Raw genomic sequence first — 19,580 nt, 5'->3', positions numbered from 1 at the left:
ATGAGGACGCTGAGACACAGAGAGGGGAAGCCACTTGCCTAGGGACACACAGCGGGGAGAGGTGGAGCAGGGCCTCTATTTCGAGACCCCTGACTCCACACCTGGTGTTCGTGCCAAGACCCCAGGCTGCCTCCCAGGTCCTCTGGGACAGCCCCTGCCTTCTACCAGGTGAGATGATGGCCCTATCAGGGCTCAAGATGAGCGGGCAGACCCCGGCCAGTCTGGGTGGGAGCTGGGACCAGCCAGGGCCTGCGGATGGGGAAGTGGGAGGCAGAGGGTGGTGGCAGGACTGTGGGCGTCAGGGGGAGTTTTCAACTTGGTTTACTCTGTGTTTCCGTCTCTCTGGACCTCCCAGGTTTCTGGCTCTGAAGTCCCTTAGCTCTTAAATAGTCATTCATTCATTCAGCTGTTTACTGAGCACCTACTGTGTGCCACACCCCATGCTAGGCACTGGGAGCACAGCAGTGAACAAGATGAACAAGAGCCCATGACAGTAGTCACTTAACCACATGAATTCAAACAACAAAAACAAAACAGGACCACATGTTATCAAAGACAGACAGAAGTCGGGGGACCCAGTGAAAGGATTTGGGGAACACTTCCCAAGGAGGGGACTTTTGAGTTGAGAACGGAAGGAGGCACCAGTCACCCTGGCGAAGTGGCCAGGGAACAGCATTTGGGCAGTGTGAATGGTATGTGTGAAGGCCCTGTGGCTGGAGTGAGCTCCCAGCCATCTCTGCTTCAAACCTCCCGCTGTACGGCCTTGGCTGCCACTGTTAGCACCTTTCTCCAGCGTTAGGCAATTCCCGTCAGCCACATATTCATTCAACAAACCCTCAATGAGCCCCCTCCATGTGCTAGGTGCCCGGGACATAGGCGTGGCTCAGATACTGTCCCCGCCAGGAGGGAGGGAAACAGTGACTCAGGGGGAGGTGGGTGGGTAAGGTCAGGGCTTCTGATTATGAGGCATTTCTTCCGTTCCTGGCGCTGGACCGAGGAAGCCCTTTATGGATGGATGCCATCCTTACGGCTCATTTTACAGATGAAGACATCGAGGTTTTGAGAGGCTAACTATCCCAAAGAGGCTGGTGCCCTGTCCCTTTTTTACTTTTTCTTTTTCTTTTCTTTCTTTTTTTTTTTGAGACGGAGTCTTCCTCTGACGCCCAGGCTGGAGTGCAGTGGCAGGATCTGGGCTCACTGCAGCCTCTGCCTCCCCTGTTCAAGCGATTCTCCTGCCTCACCCTCCAGAGTAGCTGGGACTACAGGCACGTGCCACTATGCCCGGCTAATTTTTTTTTTTTTTTTTTTTTTCAGTAGAGACGGGGTTTCCGCGTGTTGGCCAGGCTGGTCTCGAACTCCTGACCTCAAGTGATCCACCCGCCTCGGCCTCCCAAAGTTCTGGGATTACAGGCGTGAGCCACCATGCCCGGCCCTGGTGCCTCTCTTTGGGCCTCGTTTTCCCCATCTGTGGAATGGGTGGGAGGGAGGCCGGCCAAGGGGCCTCAGCAGCCCTGCCTGAACAGTGTCTTCTCTCTCTCCAGCCAGGACCATGGGCAGCAACAAGAGCAAGCCCAAGGACGCCAGCCAGCGGCGCCGCAGTCTGGAGCCCACCGAGAACGTGCACGGCGCTGGCGGGGGCGCTTTCCCTGCCTCGCAGACCCCCAGCAAGCCAGCCTCGGCCGACGGCCACCGCGGCCCCGGCGCGGCCTTCGCCCCCGCGGCCGCCGAGCCCAAGCTGTTCGGAGGCTTCAACTCCTCGGACACCGTCACCTCCCCGCAGAGGGCGGGCCCGCTGGCCGGTCAGTGCGCGGGCGGCGCGGGGTCCTTGCCCACCTGGGGCCACGGCGGGGAGGCGGCGGGGCTGTGTGCCCGGGGTCGCCCCCTCTGCGCAGGCCCTTCCTCTCGCCAGGGGTAGCGCCCCTGGGTGACTTGGGTGTGCGGGGAGGGCCGTACACACTGTGAAGCGTCCGCGCCGCCGCCGCTGGCTTTGGGGAGGAGCAGGCGCAGAGGACGCGGGGTCTGGTGATGGGGTCCTAGTGGGACGCTGAGGCCCACAGAGAGGGGCGGCGCGGGGACCGGGCCTGCTGCTACCTGGCGCCCAGGCCCTTTTCGTTGCCTGGGTCCGCCCAGAGATGAGTCGGGACGCGCGGCCCACGTGCGGCGGAGGGGCTGCTGGGTCGCTCGGGGAACGGGGCACCAGGCGGCCCAGGCTGGGCCCGCGCCAGGATGCGCCCCTGCGCCCTCTGCTGGCGCTGTGCGGTCACCGCAGCCCCGGAGAGGGCCGCTTGGAGAGCCGCGGCCGTGCCCCAGACACTCCACGCAGACTTCACACTCAGACCCGTGCACTCTCCCCACAGGCACACGCTGGGCCACACACACGGCTACACCCCCGCCCGGGACACGCACACATGCGGAGTGGAGGCAGGGTCACAGACACCCGCAGACACATCCCCAGCCCAGCTGTACCCAGATGCAAACTCACATGCACAGGTGACCTCACACTTGTAGCTGAAGACACACGCACATGCCCTCAGAAGCGCATTCAGAGACACACACAAGACACAGACACACGCTCAGCTGGAAATCACCATCGTGGCCGCCAAGGCGACAGATACACACAGGTGCATCGAGAACATGCGAACACTCAGAGACACACGGACAGGCTTGGACCCCTCAGACGCAGACGCACGCCCAAGAGAGAAACAGACCCACAGACGCACCATTCATTTGTTCAAGAAGTATATGTGGCGCTCCTACTACAGGCCAGGGCTCCTCTGCTGCCCGGGCCCCAGCGGTGCAGACAGAACCCACCTGGGGGAAGGAAGCAAAGGGCAGCTCGTGGAGGGTGTTAGAAGTGGCGCTGCTGCGAAGGCACGAAAGAGGCAGGAAGGGAGGGCTGGGGGATGTGTGGAGGTGGAGGCTGTAGCTTAAAATGGTGGAAGGGGGTACGGGCTCCTTTTTGAGGGGGCAGTTACTTGGAGCCAAATCTTCCTGGACACCAGGAGCCCCCAGAGTGACACACTTTACAGAGAGAGAGCGAGCCTCCTGGGGCAGTGTTCTTTATTCACCACTTTGTTCAGCCTATAGCTCTTTCTTGAGCACCTACTATGTGCCTGGTTCTGGAAACAAAACAAAGATGCTTGCTATTGGCGACTTCTGGTCCTAGAGCAAGATGGGCACCAAACAGATAAGCCAGCACCCAGCACTGCCCAAAGCCCCGGGGACGGACGCGGACAGGAAGGGATGCTCCCGCTCCCACATGCCCTTGCAGGGATGCGCAGATACACGGATGCAGTGGACATGTGCACGGGCCCATCTTCACTGAACCTGGCTGTCTTTGGGCTGAGCACTTGTGGTGTGTGGGAGACAAATCCACTCCTCCTGGGTACAGGGCCCTCCTACCCATGCCTTCCCTGGCTGTGGCCCCACCGTTCTGACACACCCCACCCCTCTCTGCAGGTGGAGTGACCACCTTTGTGGCCCTCTATGACTATGAGTCCAGGACGGAGACAGACCTGTCCTTCAAGAAAGGCGAGCGGCTCCAGATTGTCAACAACACGTGAGTGCCCCCTTCCCTATTGCCCCTCAGGCCTGGGTGGTGGGACTTCAAAGCGGGCAGGGGCTCATGCAGGATCTGGCATCAGGGCAGCACAGTGCAGAGCCCAGGGCAGTGTGAAGCCCAGGGCAGTGTGGAGGCAGGCGCCTGCTGCACTCTCGCCCTGGGCAGCACCTGCTGTTGCTCCCCCAGCCGTGGGGAACTCGTCCCAATCCCTGGCTCTCGCTTGCTCCCTCCAGTCCCCTCTCAGCTTCTCCCTCTCTCTGCTTCTCTCTCGCTGGCCCTTAGGAGGAAGGTGGATGTCAGGTGTGTACATGCTCCGTGGGCGGCGGGCTGGGTGGGGTGCTTTGCAGGGGGTGGGGGCTGCTGTCTGCATGTGCTTCCACTCCCTGCCTGTGATCTCTGGCTCTCTTGGCTGCTCCTCACCTCCCAGCTTCTCCTCTCCCCCCTCCACCAATTTGATTAGGTCCTGGACCTTAACTTGGGCTGCGATCAGGGGCCCTTCCATTGCACTCTCCTGCACACCTCCTCCCCATCCACCTTCCTACTCACTCACCCTCCCATTCTGTCCTGTCAGCCCACCCAAGTGTCTGCTGCATGCAGGAGCCAGTGCTGTGACGGGGATGGCCTGGGTGGGGAAGGCCTTGGCCACGCCCTCCTGGAGCCAGCATGTGGCCAGGGAGACAGCCCATGGCCCCAGTCCAGGCCAAGAGTCAGGCAGTGGGCGAGCCCAGAGTCAGCTCCCGGAGCCCCTGCCGTGGGCCTGCCTCCGGTGATGGCCACAGGGACTGCGAGGGTCAAGGGCCTCCAAGGAAAGCCAGTGAAGTTCTCTGGCAGGTGGAGGTGGTGGAAGGGCAGCTTGCGGGAGGGTGCCGGGCTGGAGGGGGCTGACGCCTTCATGGGTGTGGAAGGCAGGAAGGTTCTAGAGGGCAGAGGAGAATCGATCCCTGGGTGTCCTCGAAGGCCTGGCTAAGGAAGTTGGGGGTTTCCACCGCCCCGAGCGTGTCTGGCTTGCTCATGCCCCACTTGCCTTGCGCATGCTCTTCCCTTCGCCTGAAATGCCCTTTCTCCAGTGTCTGCCTGGGGAACTCCTGTTCATCGCTCAAGATCAGTGCAGGACTGCCTTCTCAGGGGGGCAAAAGGGAACAGAGGTGCCAGTTGCCATGCCAGTCGTCTCCACCTGTGTCCTCATATTGACTCCTCTCTGCAGTCTAGCCAGGGCTGAAGTGGTCGGGGAGGGGGCTGTCTCCATTTTGCAGATGAGGAAACTGAGGCTCAGCGATGTGAAGGCCCTTGTCCAAGGTCACACAGCTACCAAGTAGCAAAGCCAGGATTGGAACCGAAGCAGCAACTTTCTGCCCTCCTCAAGCTGCTCTCGGCGGGGGGTGGCGGGGGCCTCTCCCGGCTCCCCCTCCCCCCTTGCATGGCAGAGTCCTGGTGCGAAGCTACAGTTTCCTTATTGTCACCAGCTGTTTGTTTCTGCTTCCCCCCTAAAGTGGGAGCTGCTGGAGGGCGGCTCTCTGGTGCACCTCACTTCTGGGTCCCCATAGCACCTGTAACTCAGCACAGTGGCGGGTGCCCAGCAGGTGATGGTGAACAGGATGAATGAACAGCAGTGACAACGTCACTGTTTCTTGTGCTCTCTATGTGAGCTGGGCCCTGTGCCGAGTGCTTGAAGTCGCATTATTTTATTTATGCATCACCATAGCCTTGAGAAATGGGAAGTCTTACTTGCACCATTTTACAGATGAGGAAACTGAGGCCCAGAGAGGTGAAATAACTTACCCAAGGTCACATGGCTAGTGTGGCAGAGCTGGAAGACTAGGCTGGCCCTCCGACCCATGGTCCTTTCAGGAAGGCTCAGTGGAGGTGCAGCAGAGGCCACAGGAGGGAGAGGCCTGTGCAGGGGAGGGGTGTCAGCAGGATGGCTCTGAAGTCCTGGTGGAGTCTCTACCAAGTGTATCAGACTGGGGTGACAGCTGGGGCAAAGCTGTGGAGGCAGGAAGGGCTCGGAGAACTTTGGTTCTTCCTTTTTCACCTGGAGTCAGAGAGCAGCCCCATGCTTGCCTTTTTCCAGCCCTTTCCCTCCACTCTTCTTGCCTTCCAGGGAGGGTGGGCTGGGGGAGGTTTGGCCAGGAGGCTGGGGCTGCCAGGAGGCCTGGAAGTGATGGAATCTCATTCAGGCAAGACCCTGGGGTAGCTAATTGGGAGATGTGGGTGGGTGGATTGGGAGCCCCTCCTCAAATCACAATGTTCCAACGCTCCTTCGCTTAGACGTCGGAGATGGTGGCTGAGTGTGCTGGCTCACGCCTGTAATCCCAGCACTTTGGGAGGCTGAGGCAGGAGGATCGCTTGAACCCAGAAGTTTGAGACCAGCCTGAGAAACAGGGAGACCTGGCCTCTACAAAATATAAAAATAAATTAGCTGGGTGTGGTGGCGTGTGTCAGTGGTCCCAGCTACTCAGGAGGCTGAGGTGGGAGGATTGCTTGAGCCAGGAGTTGAAGGCTGCAGTGAGCCACGATCGTGCTACTGCACTCCAGCCTGGGTGACAAAGCAAGACTCTGTCTCAAAAAAAAAAAAAAAAAAAAGAAGTGAAGGAGGGAGGTGTAGGTGGGGGGCTAATGGTATTAGTAGAAGAGGAGAGGGAAAGGGATTTGGGGGGCGGGGCTTTATAGATGGGCCACCTGAATTTAAGGTGTTCGAGTCTCACACCTCACCCCGGGGACCCGCCTGCGTGCATGTCCTTCCGCCATCAGTGCTTAGGGCCTATTACTGTGTAGTGCCTCCCCTACCCTGTAAGAGTGGGGGGTTTTCTGAATCTAGCATGGGGCCCAGGCACGTGTGGGGGCTGGGCTGGCTGTCAGGGTAGTAGAGAGCTAGAGGAGGAACCCGTCTGTGGATGGGGTCTGGCCAAGTGGGGGTCCTCGCAGTAGCAGACCCAGAGATCCCCCGTCATGGATCTTGGTGCCACATGGCGCTGGGTCCTGGTATTCTGGGTATTGTGTGGTCCTGGGCATGAGGAAGCCCTCTGGGGCTGAGGTCTGACTGCCTCAAGCTCCCTCATCTGACATCTGAGTCTCAGGAGTCAGGGCCCCTCTGGGTCTGACTCTGGGTTGCTCCCTGAACTGCCCCTTCCTCCCACCCAAATTCCAGGAGCTTCTTTTGGGAGTTTTCTGGCAGGTGCTTCTGGGCAACAGCGCCTCAGCTGGCCTCTGCCTCCTTGCCGCGGGCATGGCGGCAGGGGGCACCTCAGGAGTCCAGAGCCTCCGGGCCCTGCCTTCATGCTCTCCTCCAGAGACCTGTGCTGGCTTCACCCCTGCCTCGTTCCTCCCTCACCCCACAGACCATGTGCCCCAGGTCTTGGGGCTTGGCAACTTGACCTCCTGGCCACTGCCCGCCCAGCCAGCCTCAGCTGTGGTGCACCAGCTCAGCGGCCATCCCCAGAGTGCCCTCCCAACCAGTCCCAGCAGCCCAAGGGAGCGAATGTCAGTGCCCACGCTGGCACATGTCCCAAGTTCCAAAGCTGCCGTGCCCCTGAGCCACACGCCACCCTGACTGGCCCCAGGGATTAGGGCCCCAAAAGAGGATCCTGAGGTTCAGAGAGGTGAAATCAGTTGCTTGAGGTCACACAGCTGGTGACCAGCAGTTGTGAAAAATCGTGGCTCTGGGACTCTTGGCCCCTCTTCTAGCCATGGGTGGGAAGGCTTCCCTTCCTTCCCTGCTTGCTGCCCACCTGATGAGGACCAGGCCCGGGGAAAGGTGCTGGATGCAGTAGAACTCCTCTCCCTGATGGCTTGATGCTGCTATGACTGGTGACCGCAGCCACCGGAGGCAGGTTTGAGCCTTCCAAGCCCTTGACAGGGGAAGCTGGGGATTGATCCCTCCATTTCACAGGTGGGCAAACTGAGGCTCACATGATCATCACGGTCATTATCTCTGTTTACTCTGAGCCCAGCATGACGCTCACTGTTTGCACACTTTGCCTGCAAGGGAAATTCTGTGAATGTTGTCTGCCTTTTACATATGAGGAAACTAAGACTCAGAGAGGGCAGGGTACTTGCCCAAGGTCACACAGCAAATCCTTGTTGGAGACTAGGACTGTGCTGCTTTGGTTTTTAAAAACGTTTTGAAGAGTAGGAAGGGGCACTGTGGAAATACCGATTTAGTTGTTTTTATTTTTATTTTTTAGCTAAATCCAGATCTAACAGCTGATGCATGTTGTGCTGGGCTCTGATCTGGCTTTTTTTTTTTTTTTTTTTTTTGAGACCGAGTCTTGCTCTGTGGCGCAGGCTGGAGTGCAGTGGTGCGATCTTGGCTCACTGCAATCTCTGCCTCCTGGGTTCAAGTGATTCTCCTGCCTCAGCTTCCCAGCTTCCCAGCTTCCCAAGTAGCTGAGATTACAGGCATGCACCACCATGCCCGGCTAATTTTTATATTTTTATTAGAGACGGGGTTTCGCCATGTTGCTGGGCTGGTCTTAAACTCCTGACCTCAAGAGATCCATCCACCTTGGCCTCCCAAAGTGTTGGGATTACAGGCGTGAGCCACCGTGCACTGTCTGTTCTGGCATTTTATATCGTGGGAGGGAGACATGGCTAACCCTGCAGATGAGGAAACTGAGACTGGTGAGTGTGGTGTGGAGGGGCCAAGGTCAGACAGCCAGCAAGTGGTGAGCTGGGATGGTGTCTAGGGCAGTCCAGCACTGGAGCCCATTCCCTCAGACCCCTCTAAATCAGGGGCCAGGCTGAGACTGGACCTTGGGTCCTTCAGTAAAATTGGAGTGCATCTCATCTCTCTCCCTGCCCCTTGTGAAATGAAACCCCCAGACTGGACCATGAAACCTCAGACTCACAGGTGGGCTGACTCTGGGGAGCCGGGAGCCCTGCTCGCTGAAATCTGGGTAGCATCAGCTGCACTCCTCTCGCTCTTGGGCCCTGCTTGGCTGGCCTCCGAGCACAGGCCTCCTGCCAGCCTTCCACTCTGAGTGGGTGGCTGGAGGCTCCCCAGAGGCCGGCCAGCCTGCGTACTGCAGCTTTGTCAAACGGCCTCAATTTTTAGCGTCTGGCCTTAGACCTTGGCCCCTTCCCGCTGTGGCCTGTCCTCTGCCCCCGCCCTGCAGCCTCCTCTTTCATCTGCCACTGGCTTTCCCAAAGGTCTCAGCCTCTCTGTGGCCTGGGGAGGCCCTACTGTGCCTGGCTGTGGACAGTCAGGGGCCCTGCTTCTCACTCTTGCTCTGCCATCGATTGGCCATGTGGCTTTGGGCAAATAACTGGCCTGTCTGTGTCTCATTTTCCCCCACTGGTAAATGGAGGCTTTGAACTGAAAGATCTCAGAGAGCTGTTTTCTGTGATTTGAGTCCTTGCTTTGTAGCTTTGGGCAAGTCCCTGCACCCCTCTGTCCCTCAGTTTCCCCAACTCTCTAAAGAAAGTGCTGGCCGGGCGTGGTGGCTCATGCCTGTAATCCCAGCGCTTTAGGAGGCCGAGGTAGGCAGATCACTTGAGGTCAGAAGTTCGAGACCACCCTGGCCAACATGGTGAAACCCCGTCTCTACTAAAAATACAAAAATTAGCTGGGCATGGTGGTGCTTGCCTGTAATCCCAACTACTCAGGAGGCTGAGGCAGGAGAATCGCTTGAACCCGGGAGGTGAAGTTTGCAGTGAGCCGAGATCGCGCTGTTGCACTCTAGCCTGGGTGATAGAGCGAGACTCCATCTCAAAAAAATAAATAAATAAAGTGCTGGGCTGCTCTGGCCTGGGTGCTGTGTGTCCCTGCGCTGATCCCTTGACATTTCTGAGCCAGTTTCTTCATCTGGGGCCTGGGGCCCTGCCATCCTCCCTTGCAGGGTGGCCTTGAGGGTCAGTGGGAGAGACAAGTGTGGACACCCCGGGTGGGTGTACAACAAGGAGGTGGGTGGGGATTTGGGGCATCCAAAGGCTTCTTTCCTTGAGTTGGGTCTTGCCCCCTTACTCCAGGGCCCTCCCTCCAGTGACCCCACAAGGCTTGCCCCCCTGCCTGAGTGTGTGTGTAGCCATCACAGAGCCAAGACAGGCCACACATCCCCAGTCACACCCCCTGGCCTCACTCCATCAGGAGGGGACACAACACCCTCTGGCTCACTTCGAGCCATCCGGCCGAACTCCAGGGTCTCAGGTGCTCACCTGTCCTCCGACAGGTCCCTGGAGGGCTGGCTTCCCAAGCCCTGCTCCCTCCTGGCCTCAACTTCTCCATCTTCTATATGGGCTGAAGAATATGGCCAAGGGCAGCTCAGAAGAAGTGGGAGCCAGGGATCCAGGTTCATGTTCAGATTGTGTGACTGTAGGCAAGGGCCTTTCTCTCTCTGGGCCCTGGCTGTGGGTGGGGGCCACCCTGCCTGCCGTGTGTCTTCTCAGGGTCCTGGTGAAGTACAAAAGTGGCCTTGGATTGAGAAGAGCCCAGCAAGCTGTCAAGCCCTGCTGCACCCTGTAGGGGGCGCTCCTTCTATCTGGGAGTCAGGATCCTGGGCCCAGCTGTGTGACCTTGAGCAAAGAGGCCTTTGCTTCTCTGGCCTCAGTCTTCCCAGCTGTAAATGGGAATGAGAGGGGGCTGGACCCTAGTTCCCAGGTCTCCCTGCCCATTGACCTCTCCTCACTCCCTGTGGACCCTGTCCCTGTCCCCTTGGTTGCTTTGGATGTGAGGCCTCTGTGGCTGCCCCCTCGTCCCGTGTCCCCAGCACCGCCTGGCTCTCCCGCTCTCTCCCCTGCTCTTTCTGCCACTCTCTGCCTCTCACCACCCCCATCTCTGCCTCTTCTCTCCTGTTGGGCTCTCGCTCTCTCCTCCCTCCTCTGTGTCTCTGGACCCCCGCTCCAGCCAGACCTGGTTCACATTCAGATGGCTGCAAAGGTACTTCCACCCCTCCCCGCTCCCGCCCAGGCCCAGGGGACCCGACCACGCCGGGAGCTCCTCCTGCCCCATCCCCATCACACCCCCCACTCCTTCTCCTCACTTTCGCATAGAAGTGCCCTGGGCATTGGGGATCTGCCACCTCACCCCCTCTGACAGGGCTCACTGTGTGACTTTGGGCAAGTCCCAGCCCCCTCTGGCCTCAGTTTCCCCCTGCAGATGGGTAGGCTGGAGGAGGGGGCCTGTAGTTTTCAGCCGAGGAGCCCTTTAAGTGTGACCCGTGATTTGGGACAGAGGCAAGCCTTGCTCTAGTTTGCAGGGTTGGGGCCTGGATGGTCACTGGGTCCCAGAAGGGCCCCTGCTTGCCTCCACCCAGGTCTCACCAGCTCCCAGGAGCCGGCTTCCGAATCTCAGAGCATGGGGACACTTTGTAGGTCTCACCTGACTTTCTCTCAGCCAGGAATCTCTTCTATTACAATCTTACTTGCCCGCAGAGACAGGGGGCTCCCTCCCTCCCTCCCAGGGCAGCTCTCGGCATCTTGAGATGTCTTGGTACATCTGAAAGGAAATGAATTTCTTCCTGTCCCGGGACTCCTCCCCTATGGATTTGAGCCTCAGATGACCAAGGCCAGTCCTGCCCTGGTCCAAGACGAAGTCCATCTGATCCAGCTTTGGCAAAAAGGCGTCTGGGCCAGGGAGGGGAGGAGGTCCAGGCCAGCTAGACCTGGCATGCTGCGGGGACTCACGCTGGCCCCACCACCTCCCTGGGCCTCCCTCAGCCACTAGAGCCCTGAGCACAGCACCTAGGAGGATGGTGGGCACCGGGCTTGTGGCTGACGGCCCCCTTCTCCTTTCCTCCCTCCTTCTGTCCCTGCTCAGAGAGGGAGACTGGTGGCTGGCCCACTCGCTCAGCACGGGACAGACAGGCTACATCCCCAGCAACTACGTGGCGCCCTCCGACTCCATCCAGGCCGAGGAGTGAGTACCGTCTCTGGCTGCCTCTACCCGTCGTCCCTGGACACTGCCGGTGCAGAGCGCCTCTCCTGGGCTGGGGTGGGAGGTCTGGCTGCCCAGCGCCCCAGCCATATCCAGGGAGAAGCACTGTGAGTGGGCAGAAGCCCGGAGAGTCAGCACCATCCTCCGTCCTTCCACCCCCAGGTGGTATTTTGGCAAGATCACCAGAAGGGAGTCAGAGCGGTTACTGCTCAACGCGGAGAACCCGAGAGGGACCTTCCTCGTGCGAGAAAGTGAGACCACGAAAGGTACGAGCACTCTTGCTGGCCAATGGATACTGAGTCTTCTGTGAGTGGTTTGAGCTGGGTGTTGTGGAATGAGCAGGAGTTTGGTTTGTGGAGTAGGGAGGGAAGAGCCTTCCGGGTGCAGGTAATGGCAGGATCAAAGTCAGGGAGGTGCATTTGAGTAACCCGTGGTGGCCAGATGTCCAGAGAAGGATGAGGCTTAGTTTCTCTGGCCTCAGTTTTCTCAGATGAAAGATGGACATAGGTTGTCTGGAGGTCTGAGTGTCACACAGTAACAGGCTTGTTTCCAGGGTAGGTGCTGCTACAATGAGCCCCGCTTCTTCCCCTTCCCCAGGGGTCCCTGGGCTGCACTGGATGCTGGAGCCTGGCTTTGCCCTCCCCCGACCGCAGTCCTGGTCCCTGCCCCTCTCCTGTCCCTCCCCCGAGCCAGAGAATGAAGACCATCCCCTTCCTCTCCAGCCCCTCTGAAAGTGGGTTGCAGGCTGCCGTCACCATGGCAACCAAGCTGGGCTGCTTCCTGTGGGCCTGGGGCTCGGCGGGAGATGGGGAGCAGAGCATCCATGTCGAGCTGTGCATTTACGAGCAGTCGTGCAGCCATGTGCGGGTGTGCACGCTGTGTGTACGTCTGGGTGTGTGTGTGTGTGTGTGCATGTGGGATGGAATTGTCCGTGTGTTGCTGTGTGGGAATGGACTGTTGTGGTTTGTCTGGTGCCTGAGGGCCTGGGGAGCGTGTACTTGTGTGAGCATGTGGCCACTGGGCACGGGCATGCCTGTGTGTGTATGCACATGTGGCCGGGGTTGGCTTCAGCCTCAGGCCTGTGGCTTCCTCATGCACCAGCCCAGGCCATCAGTAGAAAATCATGGTTGCCTAAGGCAGGCTTTGAGTCCTCGATGTGGGTTTGAGCCCCAGCCCTGTCTCTGGTTTGCTGGGTGACCCCAGGCTGGCCACTTCTCTCTCTGGACCTCTTTTCTGTACGCTGGGATTGTAATCTCCCCCTGAAGATCGCAGAGGGGGAGGTCTGTGGGCTAGGAGGGCTGGGCTTACCCCATGCCTGTGCACCGCCTGGCCAGGCTCCTGAGAACGCCCGTCCCTGGCCACTGGAGCCTCTGCCCCTGCCTCCGGGGCTCAGCCTTGTTCCCTGATGCCATTTGGGCGTCTCTTGGCCTCTGGTCCTACCCAGGCCTGCTGGATGGGAGGAAACTTTTCCAGCCAAAAGCTTTTCTATGCTCAAGGGAAAGAGGGGAGGCACCCGGTCTGGCCCCGTTTGACCCAGGCAGCCTTCAGGCCACACCCAGCCCGTGGTCTCCTGCCCATGACGGCCAAAGCTTCTGCCAACCACCCCCTCCCGCCTGAGCCTGGGCCTGTCTTCAGAAAGGAGGTTGGGGGGACATGGACAGTGCCCCCGCGAGCTGACCCAGAGAGGGAAAGCAGTTAGGCCAGAGCCACACAGCCACAGGGAGCCACTCACAGGCTCCCAGCAAACAGTTATTGAGTGCCCAGTGTGTGCCGGGCCCTTCTATGTGTGGTTGCATGGAATCTCCCCAGCAGCCCTGGGAGCACCCGTTTTGTGCAGAGGAGGAAACTGAGGCCCAGAGAGGGCCAGCAACCCCTCCAAGTCTCATAGCTAGGATGCGCACCTGGGATATGGAGGTCTTGCTGGGGCCAAGGATGCATGGCAGGACGTTCTAATCAAGTGTCTCTTGGGTCCCTTGGCCCTGTCTCTGTGGCTGCCCCGGGGCTGGCTGCTGAGAGACAGGGTGGGCTTGGGGCCCCGCCTGGGCCTCCGTTCCCTCCAATGTCAGGCAGGCACAGAACGGCATCCAGAGCAGCCGCCTGCGGGGGAGAGGGCGTGGCGGTCACGGCTCCCCTCGGTGCCCCGCAGGTGCCTACTGCCTCTCAGTGTCGGACTTCGACAACGCCAAGGGCCTCAACGTGAAGCACTACAAGATCCGCAAGCTGGACAGCGGCGGCTTCTACATCACCTCCCGCACCCAGTTCAACAGCCTGCAGCAGCTGGTGGCCTACTACTCCAGTGAGCCAGCCTCGGAGGGCGGGCGGGCAGAGCCTCAGCTGCAGACCCTGGGGAGGGGCCTTGGAGCCTAGAAGGGTGGGGGCTTCTGTTATCCTGCTCCCCTCCCCACTTTCTCCCTCCCCGTTGCCTTCCTCTCTCCTCCCTTTTCCCTCCTTTCCTTGTCTCCTTCTTCTTCCTCTTCTTTCCCCCAGCCCCCCTCCTCCCTGTCCCCCTCTCTCCCCGCTCCACGCATCATCCCACTCCCTGTCTTTCTCTGCAGCTGGCTGATATGGAGGGGGCTGCCCTGAGGAGCCCCAGAGTAAGCTGGAAGGGAGGGGACAGAGGCTGGTGTCGTTTGTCTCTGTAGCCCCAGGACCGGTCTGAACCGGTTGCTGGGAGAAGAGGAGGGGGCGGCCAGATCGATTGCAGCAAAGAGGGAAGAGAGCGGCAGAGGGAGCTCGAGGGGCTTGCGTGCTGGGTGAGGGCTCGGGCGTGGGCGCAGTGCTGTAGCCCACCCACCTGGGCATCCGGAGCTGACTGCAGTGTCACGGGCCTGCGGGTGCCTGTGTGCCTGTGTGTCTGTGGCACGCATGGCCTCTGTGCACAGGTGTTGGTCCACTCCCCACCCCGAGCCTCCTCCTCCTCTCACCTCGGCCTCCTGACTTCCTCTGGGATCACCCACCACTCTCTGTCTCTTCGGCCACCACTGTGTGGCTCATTCTGAACCCCGTTCCCTCAGATCAGAACTCTCCAGGGGCTGTCTTGGAATCTTGGGATAAAGACCCCCACCGGCCCCCCGAGTGGTCTAATCCCGACTGCCTACCCACCTCCGCCTGGTGCCACCCTTCCCCACCCGCTCCCTGCGCCCCTTTGGCCTCCGCTTCTCCAGCCCTGCGGCTGTTCTTTCCTCAGAGCCTTTGCTCTGGCTGTGCCCCTGCCTGGAGGGTTCTTCCCTACTTAACCCCTCACCCTCCTGCACATCCAAGCTCGGTTGCTGCTTCCTCCAGGAAGCCTCCCAGGACCCTCCTGCTGTTGCGCGAACAGCTCTCCAGTCACATTCACATCTGTGGTCCTGGGAGGTGATTAGGGAAGTGGGGCTCCTCCCTGGACTCTGAGTTCCTGAGGGCAGGTTCCCCGGACTTGTTCCCTCCCCGCAGGGTCCCTGGCAACCCCTACTGTCTGCTGAATGACTGACTGAATGACTGACTCAGCAGATGCATAAAGCACTGTGGGCCTGTGTGGGGGTGGGGCTGTGTGCACACAGATGTAGACGCCTGGCTTTGAGGGCACCCTGCGTGTCCCCGGAATTCTGCGTGCATCTGGCATGTAGGGCGACACACACTGAGGGGCAGGGAGGCCCCAGGGCAGAAGCCCCATCTAACTGCTCCTCCTGCCTCCTACTCAGAACACGCCGATGGCCTGTGCCACCGCCTCACCACCGTATGCCCCACGTCCAAGCCGCAGACGCAGGGCCTGGCCAAGGATGCCTGGGAGATCCCTCGGGAGTCGCTGCGGCTGGAGGTCAAGCTGGGCCAGGGCTGCTTTGGCGAGGTGTGGATGGGTAAGGCCTGGCCCCTGCCCTCGGGAGAGGCATCCACTCCCACCCCGTGTGGCAGCTCTAGGCTCCCTTGGTCCCTTTGCCTTTAGCTGCCTCTGCTGGATGATGGGGCCCTGTTGTAAATCTGGAGCTCCCCAGTGGTGGCTGGCACTGAGTTGGGATGTGGCCACCCAAGTGCTGTGCCCCGGACCGTGCAAACCATAGCACCTGATTCCAAGATGCGCACAGGGCTGGGCATTGCACAGACCTGCTGTGTAGGCTGAGCCCGGTGGCCTCACTAGGATCCTCAGTCTTCCCGACTGTGAATAGGGCTAGTGACAGTGGGACCTATGGGAGGTTGTGAGACCCTGACCCAGTGCGTGGCCACACACTGGTTGTTCGCCATGGAGAGAGAAGCCCGGCTCGCGGGAGGGAGTGCTGGAAAGCTTAGGTCTGTCATGGTCTGGGCCTGTTAGCGATTTCCTGTCTAACCCTGGAGAAACAGCAACGCATGAGCACTGTGCAGTCCTGACAAATCCCAGGCCCCTCTTCCACTGGCTGCTTTCTGCTCACACAGAGGGACCGGAGGCCAGGGTGGAGGAGAGATGGCAGTTGTAAGCCCGTAAGCCCATGGTGCTAGCGGGGATCACGGTGCGCTGTTTTCAAGGTGGTTTCATTGGAGCTGCATCTCTGCTCAGTCCCACTGCCTCCACGTTCCGTCCTCCAGAGGGCTGATGGAGGAGAGCAGAGGGGCCTCCTGGGTGGAAGGCACTGCAGGGACAGAGGCCTGGAGGCTGGAGGTCAGGCCGTCCGGGAGGGGGAAGTGTGGGCTTTGAGCTGGTGAGAGGGGAGAGGGGTGAGAAGCCAGGGTGTGGGCACAGCCACAAAGTGAGGACTTGAGCAAAACCTGGGTGAATGCACAGCGTCAGCCATTCTGGTGGCTGCAAAACTCATTTCTGGCTTGGGTGAGAGGTGCTGTCCCTGGGAAGGGCCTCACTTCCTCCCTGGGTGCTCCACATTGACTCATGAAGTGCCACATGCAGATGGCCTGAGCCAGGAGGGCCACAGAGATGGGCCTGAGCCCCAACCCTCAGACGGAGGCCCAGCGACTGGGAGGAACGGGCCCAAGGTCACACATCAAAGGAACCTCGAGGCCCGCTGGGACAAGAACCTGGATTAAACATGCTGGTCTAGAATGCAGCTTCCCCCAGAGCCCCACAGTTAGAAAAGTAGATAGTAGTGAAATGATAACCACATTACTTACTGAGCCCTCACAGTGGGGCTGGCCCAGTGGTTAAAATCTCATTCAGTCCTCAAACAGCTCCACGGGTAGGCACTATGGATCCCCATTTTCCAGATGAGATAACTGAGGCTTAGAGAGGGGAACTGACTCTCCCATGGTCTCTCTGCTGGCAGGAGGTGGAGGTGGGAGTCAGGCTCTGGCCAGCCTGACCCCCAAGCCCTCATGCTTAGGACAGTGTCTCATTCTGGGGGGCGGGTGGGCTCCAGAGGTGACCTCTTGTTCTGGCAGCAGCCTCAGAAACCCCTGGGCCAGCTCCACATCACCCCTGGCCTCCACCAGTACACATTGCATTTGCTAACACATGAGGCACGTTCAAAGTCCTGCCCAGAGGGAACATGACCAACCCAGAAGTGACACCGGTTGAGTTAGAACGTTGGTCCCCTGTCTGTCCAGGCTAATAAGCTGCTCTTTAGGACTTTTTTTTTTTAGACAGGATCTCACTCTGTCACATAGGCTGGAGTGCAGTGGCGCGGTTTCGGCTCACTGCAACCTCCGCCTCCCAGGCTCAAGCCATTCTCCTGCCGCAGCCTCCCGAGTACCCAGTATTACAGGCACGCACCACTACCACCCAGCTAATTTTTGTATTTTTAGTGGAGACAGTGTTTCACCATGTTGGCCAGGCTGGTCTTGAACTCCTGACCTCAAATGATCCACCCGCCTCGGCCCGCTAAAGTGCTGGGATTACAGGCGTGGACCACCACGCCCAGCCCGGACATTCTTAATAGTCACAGTCCCGACAACAGCTACTGGCTCTTGAGCATTTAATCCTAGTAACAATGCCATGAGGAGCACCCTGTCATTGTACCCATTTTACAGATGGGGAGACTGAGGCTCAGAAAGGGCCCAGGCTTTGACTGGGTTTGTCACATGGCTGTGGAGGCCACAGCTGACACTGGCGCCCAGGCGGGCAGATCCTGGATCCCTGTGCACTAGGAGTTGGGGGGCTCCACTGAGTCAGCCTGCATCCCTCCTCAACAGGGACCTGGAATGGCACCACCAGGGTGGCCATCAAAACCCTGAAGCCTGGCACGATGTCTCCAGAGGCCTTCCTGCAGGAGGCCCAAGTCATGAAGAAGCTGAGGCATGAGAAGCTGGTGCAGTTGTATGCTGTGGTTTCGGAGGAGCCCATTTACATCGTCACGGAGTACATGAGCAAGGGTGAGGCCTGGGCGGCCGGGGCAGGGGGCAGGGGCACTCCGGACAGGGCAGGGGGCATGAGCCTCATGTCCTCTCATGTCTAGAATGGGCATCTTCAAAGGTGGAATGCCGTAGAGCCAAATTCTCTGTTGTCAGGGCCAGAGTGCAGTGGTACAATCATAGCTCACTTCAGCCTCAACCTTACAGGCTCAAGCAGTTCTCCCACCTCCGCCCCCCAAGTAGCTGGGACCACAGGTGTGTGTCACCAGGCCCAGCTAATTTTTTATTTTTTGTAGAGATGGGACCCTGTGTTGCCTAGGCTGGTCTCGAACTCTTGGGCTCAAGCAATCCTCCCACTTCCACCTCCCAAAGTGCTGAGATTACAGGTGCGAGCCACAGTAATTTTTAAACTAATTAGTTATTTTTCAAAATTCCACTTTTTGGAGGTAGAGTTTACATATGATAAAATACACCCCTTTTAAGTGTTCAGTTCAGTGGGTTTTAACAAGTGGATTTACTGTGTACCCCTAACCATAATGAAGATATGTAACACCTCCATCACCCAGAAAGTTCCTCGTGCTCTTTGCAGACAGTACCCTCCAGCCCCAAACCCAAGCACCCACTGATTTGCTTTCTGTCATTATAAATTTGTTTTGTTTATTCTAGAATTTCATACATGGAATCTTTTACATCTGGGATGCATCCTTTTTTACTTTTTACATTTAAATTTTTTATTTTTTGAGATGAGGTCTTGCTGTATTGCCCAGGCTGGAGTGCAGTGGCGTGATCATAGCTCACTGCAGCCTTGACCTCCCAGGCTCCATTCATCTTCTCATCTCAGCCTCTCAAGTAGCTGGGACTACAGGTGCACAACATCCTGCCCAGCTACTTTTTTTTTTTTTTTTTTTTGTATTTTTTGTACAGACAGAGTCTTACTGTGTAGCTCAGGCTGGCCTCAAACTACTGGGCTCAAGCGATCTTCCCGCCTCGGCCTCCCACAGTGCTGGGATTGTAGGCAGGAGCCACTGCTCTCGGCCTGAGATGCATCCCTGTTGCGTCTCCCAGCAGTTTGTTCCTGTTGTCGCTGAGCAGGAACTCCGCTATCTGCATTAGCACAGTTTACCTGTTCACCTGGAGGTGGACTTCTGGTTGTTTCCCATCCTCTTTGCCTTTTGAGTGACAAGCACTGAGTGAGACTTTATTCAGAGATGAGTTTACATAAAATCTGCTGTGCGGGTTAAAGCAAGGCCAGCCGCCTGGGAGGACGGGTTTTGGGAATCACTGCATCCTGGCAGAGGGACAGGGCAGGAGCTGGAGCTGGGTCTCTCTCTGCCCAGGGAGTTTGCTGGACTTTCTCAAGGGGGAAACGGGCAAGTACCTGCGGCTGCCTCAGCTGGTGGACATGGCTGCTCAGGTAAGTCAGCCCCTCCCGCCTCCCTACACCCTTGGTCCTCAAGCACTCAGACCCACCTGGTGCAGCCAGTTCTGGCCTCTTGAGTGCCCCCTCCAAGAAGCCTGCCTTGATTGCCTCCACACTCATTGACTTGCCGCACGTATTTATCAGGTCTGCTTACAGGTGCCCTGAGTGGTGATTCTGGGCAGCAGAAAGCCCTTACCTGGGCATCAGGGGTCACTGACTTACTGTGGGACCTCGGGCCTCAGTTGTCGTCTCTATAAAGGTCATTTAGTCGCTTAGCAGACGTGTTCATGCTTGCTGTAGGCAGTGCTCAACAAGCTTTTTTTTTTTTTTTTTTTTTTTTCATTTAATCCTCGTCATGACCAGGAGTGACGAGGATTGGCTGTTATTCCCATTGGACAGATGAGAAAACTGAGGCTCAGAGAGGGGACTTGGGCAGCAGGCAGGACCTGGCACTCATCTGTGTCTGGGTCTGCTGG

General features: G+C 58.5%; 1 protein-coding gene across 7 annotated transcripts in view; it reads left to right on the top strand.

Annotated features, from left to right (window-relative positions):
• Positions 1 to 19,580, top strand: part of SRC (SRC proto-oncogene, non-receptor tyrosine kinase) — a 78,213-nt gene that overhangs the window by 55,367 nt on the left and 3,266 nt on the right. For 3 of the 7 annotated variants that reach the window (XM_055265352.2, XM_055265351.2, XM_055265353.2), the window contains exons 3-13: positions 1 to 168; positions 1,542 to 1,799; positions 3,460 to 3,559; positions 3,845 to 3,862; positions 10,404 to 10,436; positions 11,316 to 11,414; positions 11,595 to 11,698; positions 13,579 to 13,728; positions 15,113 to 15,268; positions 17,526 to 17,705; positions 19,022 to 19,098. In XM_055265352.2, coding sequence (XP_055121327.1) covers positions 1,550 to 1,799; positions 3,460 to 3,559; positions 3,845 to 3,862; positions 10,404 to 10,436; positions 11,316 to 11,414; positions 11,595 to 11,698; positions 13,579 to 13,728; positions 15,113 to 15,268; positions 17,526 to 17,705; positions 19,022 to 19,098 — 1,167 coding nt within the window. In that variant the 5' untranslated portion in view covers positions 1 to 168; positions 1,542 to 1,549. The remainder of the gene's footprint in view (positions 169 to 1,541; positions 1,800 to 3,459; positions 3,560 to 3,844; positions 3,863 to 10,403; positions 10,437 to 11,315; positions 11,415 to 11,594; positions 11,699 to 13,578; positions 13,729 to 15,112; positions 15,269 to 17,525; positions 17,706 to 19,021; positions 19,099 to 19,580) is intronic. The other 4 variants (XM_055265355.2, XM_055265354.2, XM_055265356.2 and 1 more) reach the window with 4 other exon arrangements.

This window comes from Symphalangus syndactylus, chromosome 24 (assembly GCF_028878055.3).
Source record: "Symphalangus syndactylus isolate Jambi chromosome 24, NHGRI_mSymSyn1-v2.1_pri, whole genome shotgun sequence".
Lineage (NCBI taxonomy): Eukaryota > Metazoa > Chordata > Mammalia > Primates > Hylobatidae > Symphalangus > Symphalangus syndactylus.
This window is presented reverse-complemented; position numbering and strand designations above follow the sequence as displayed.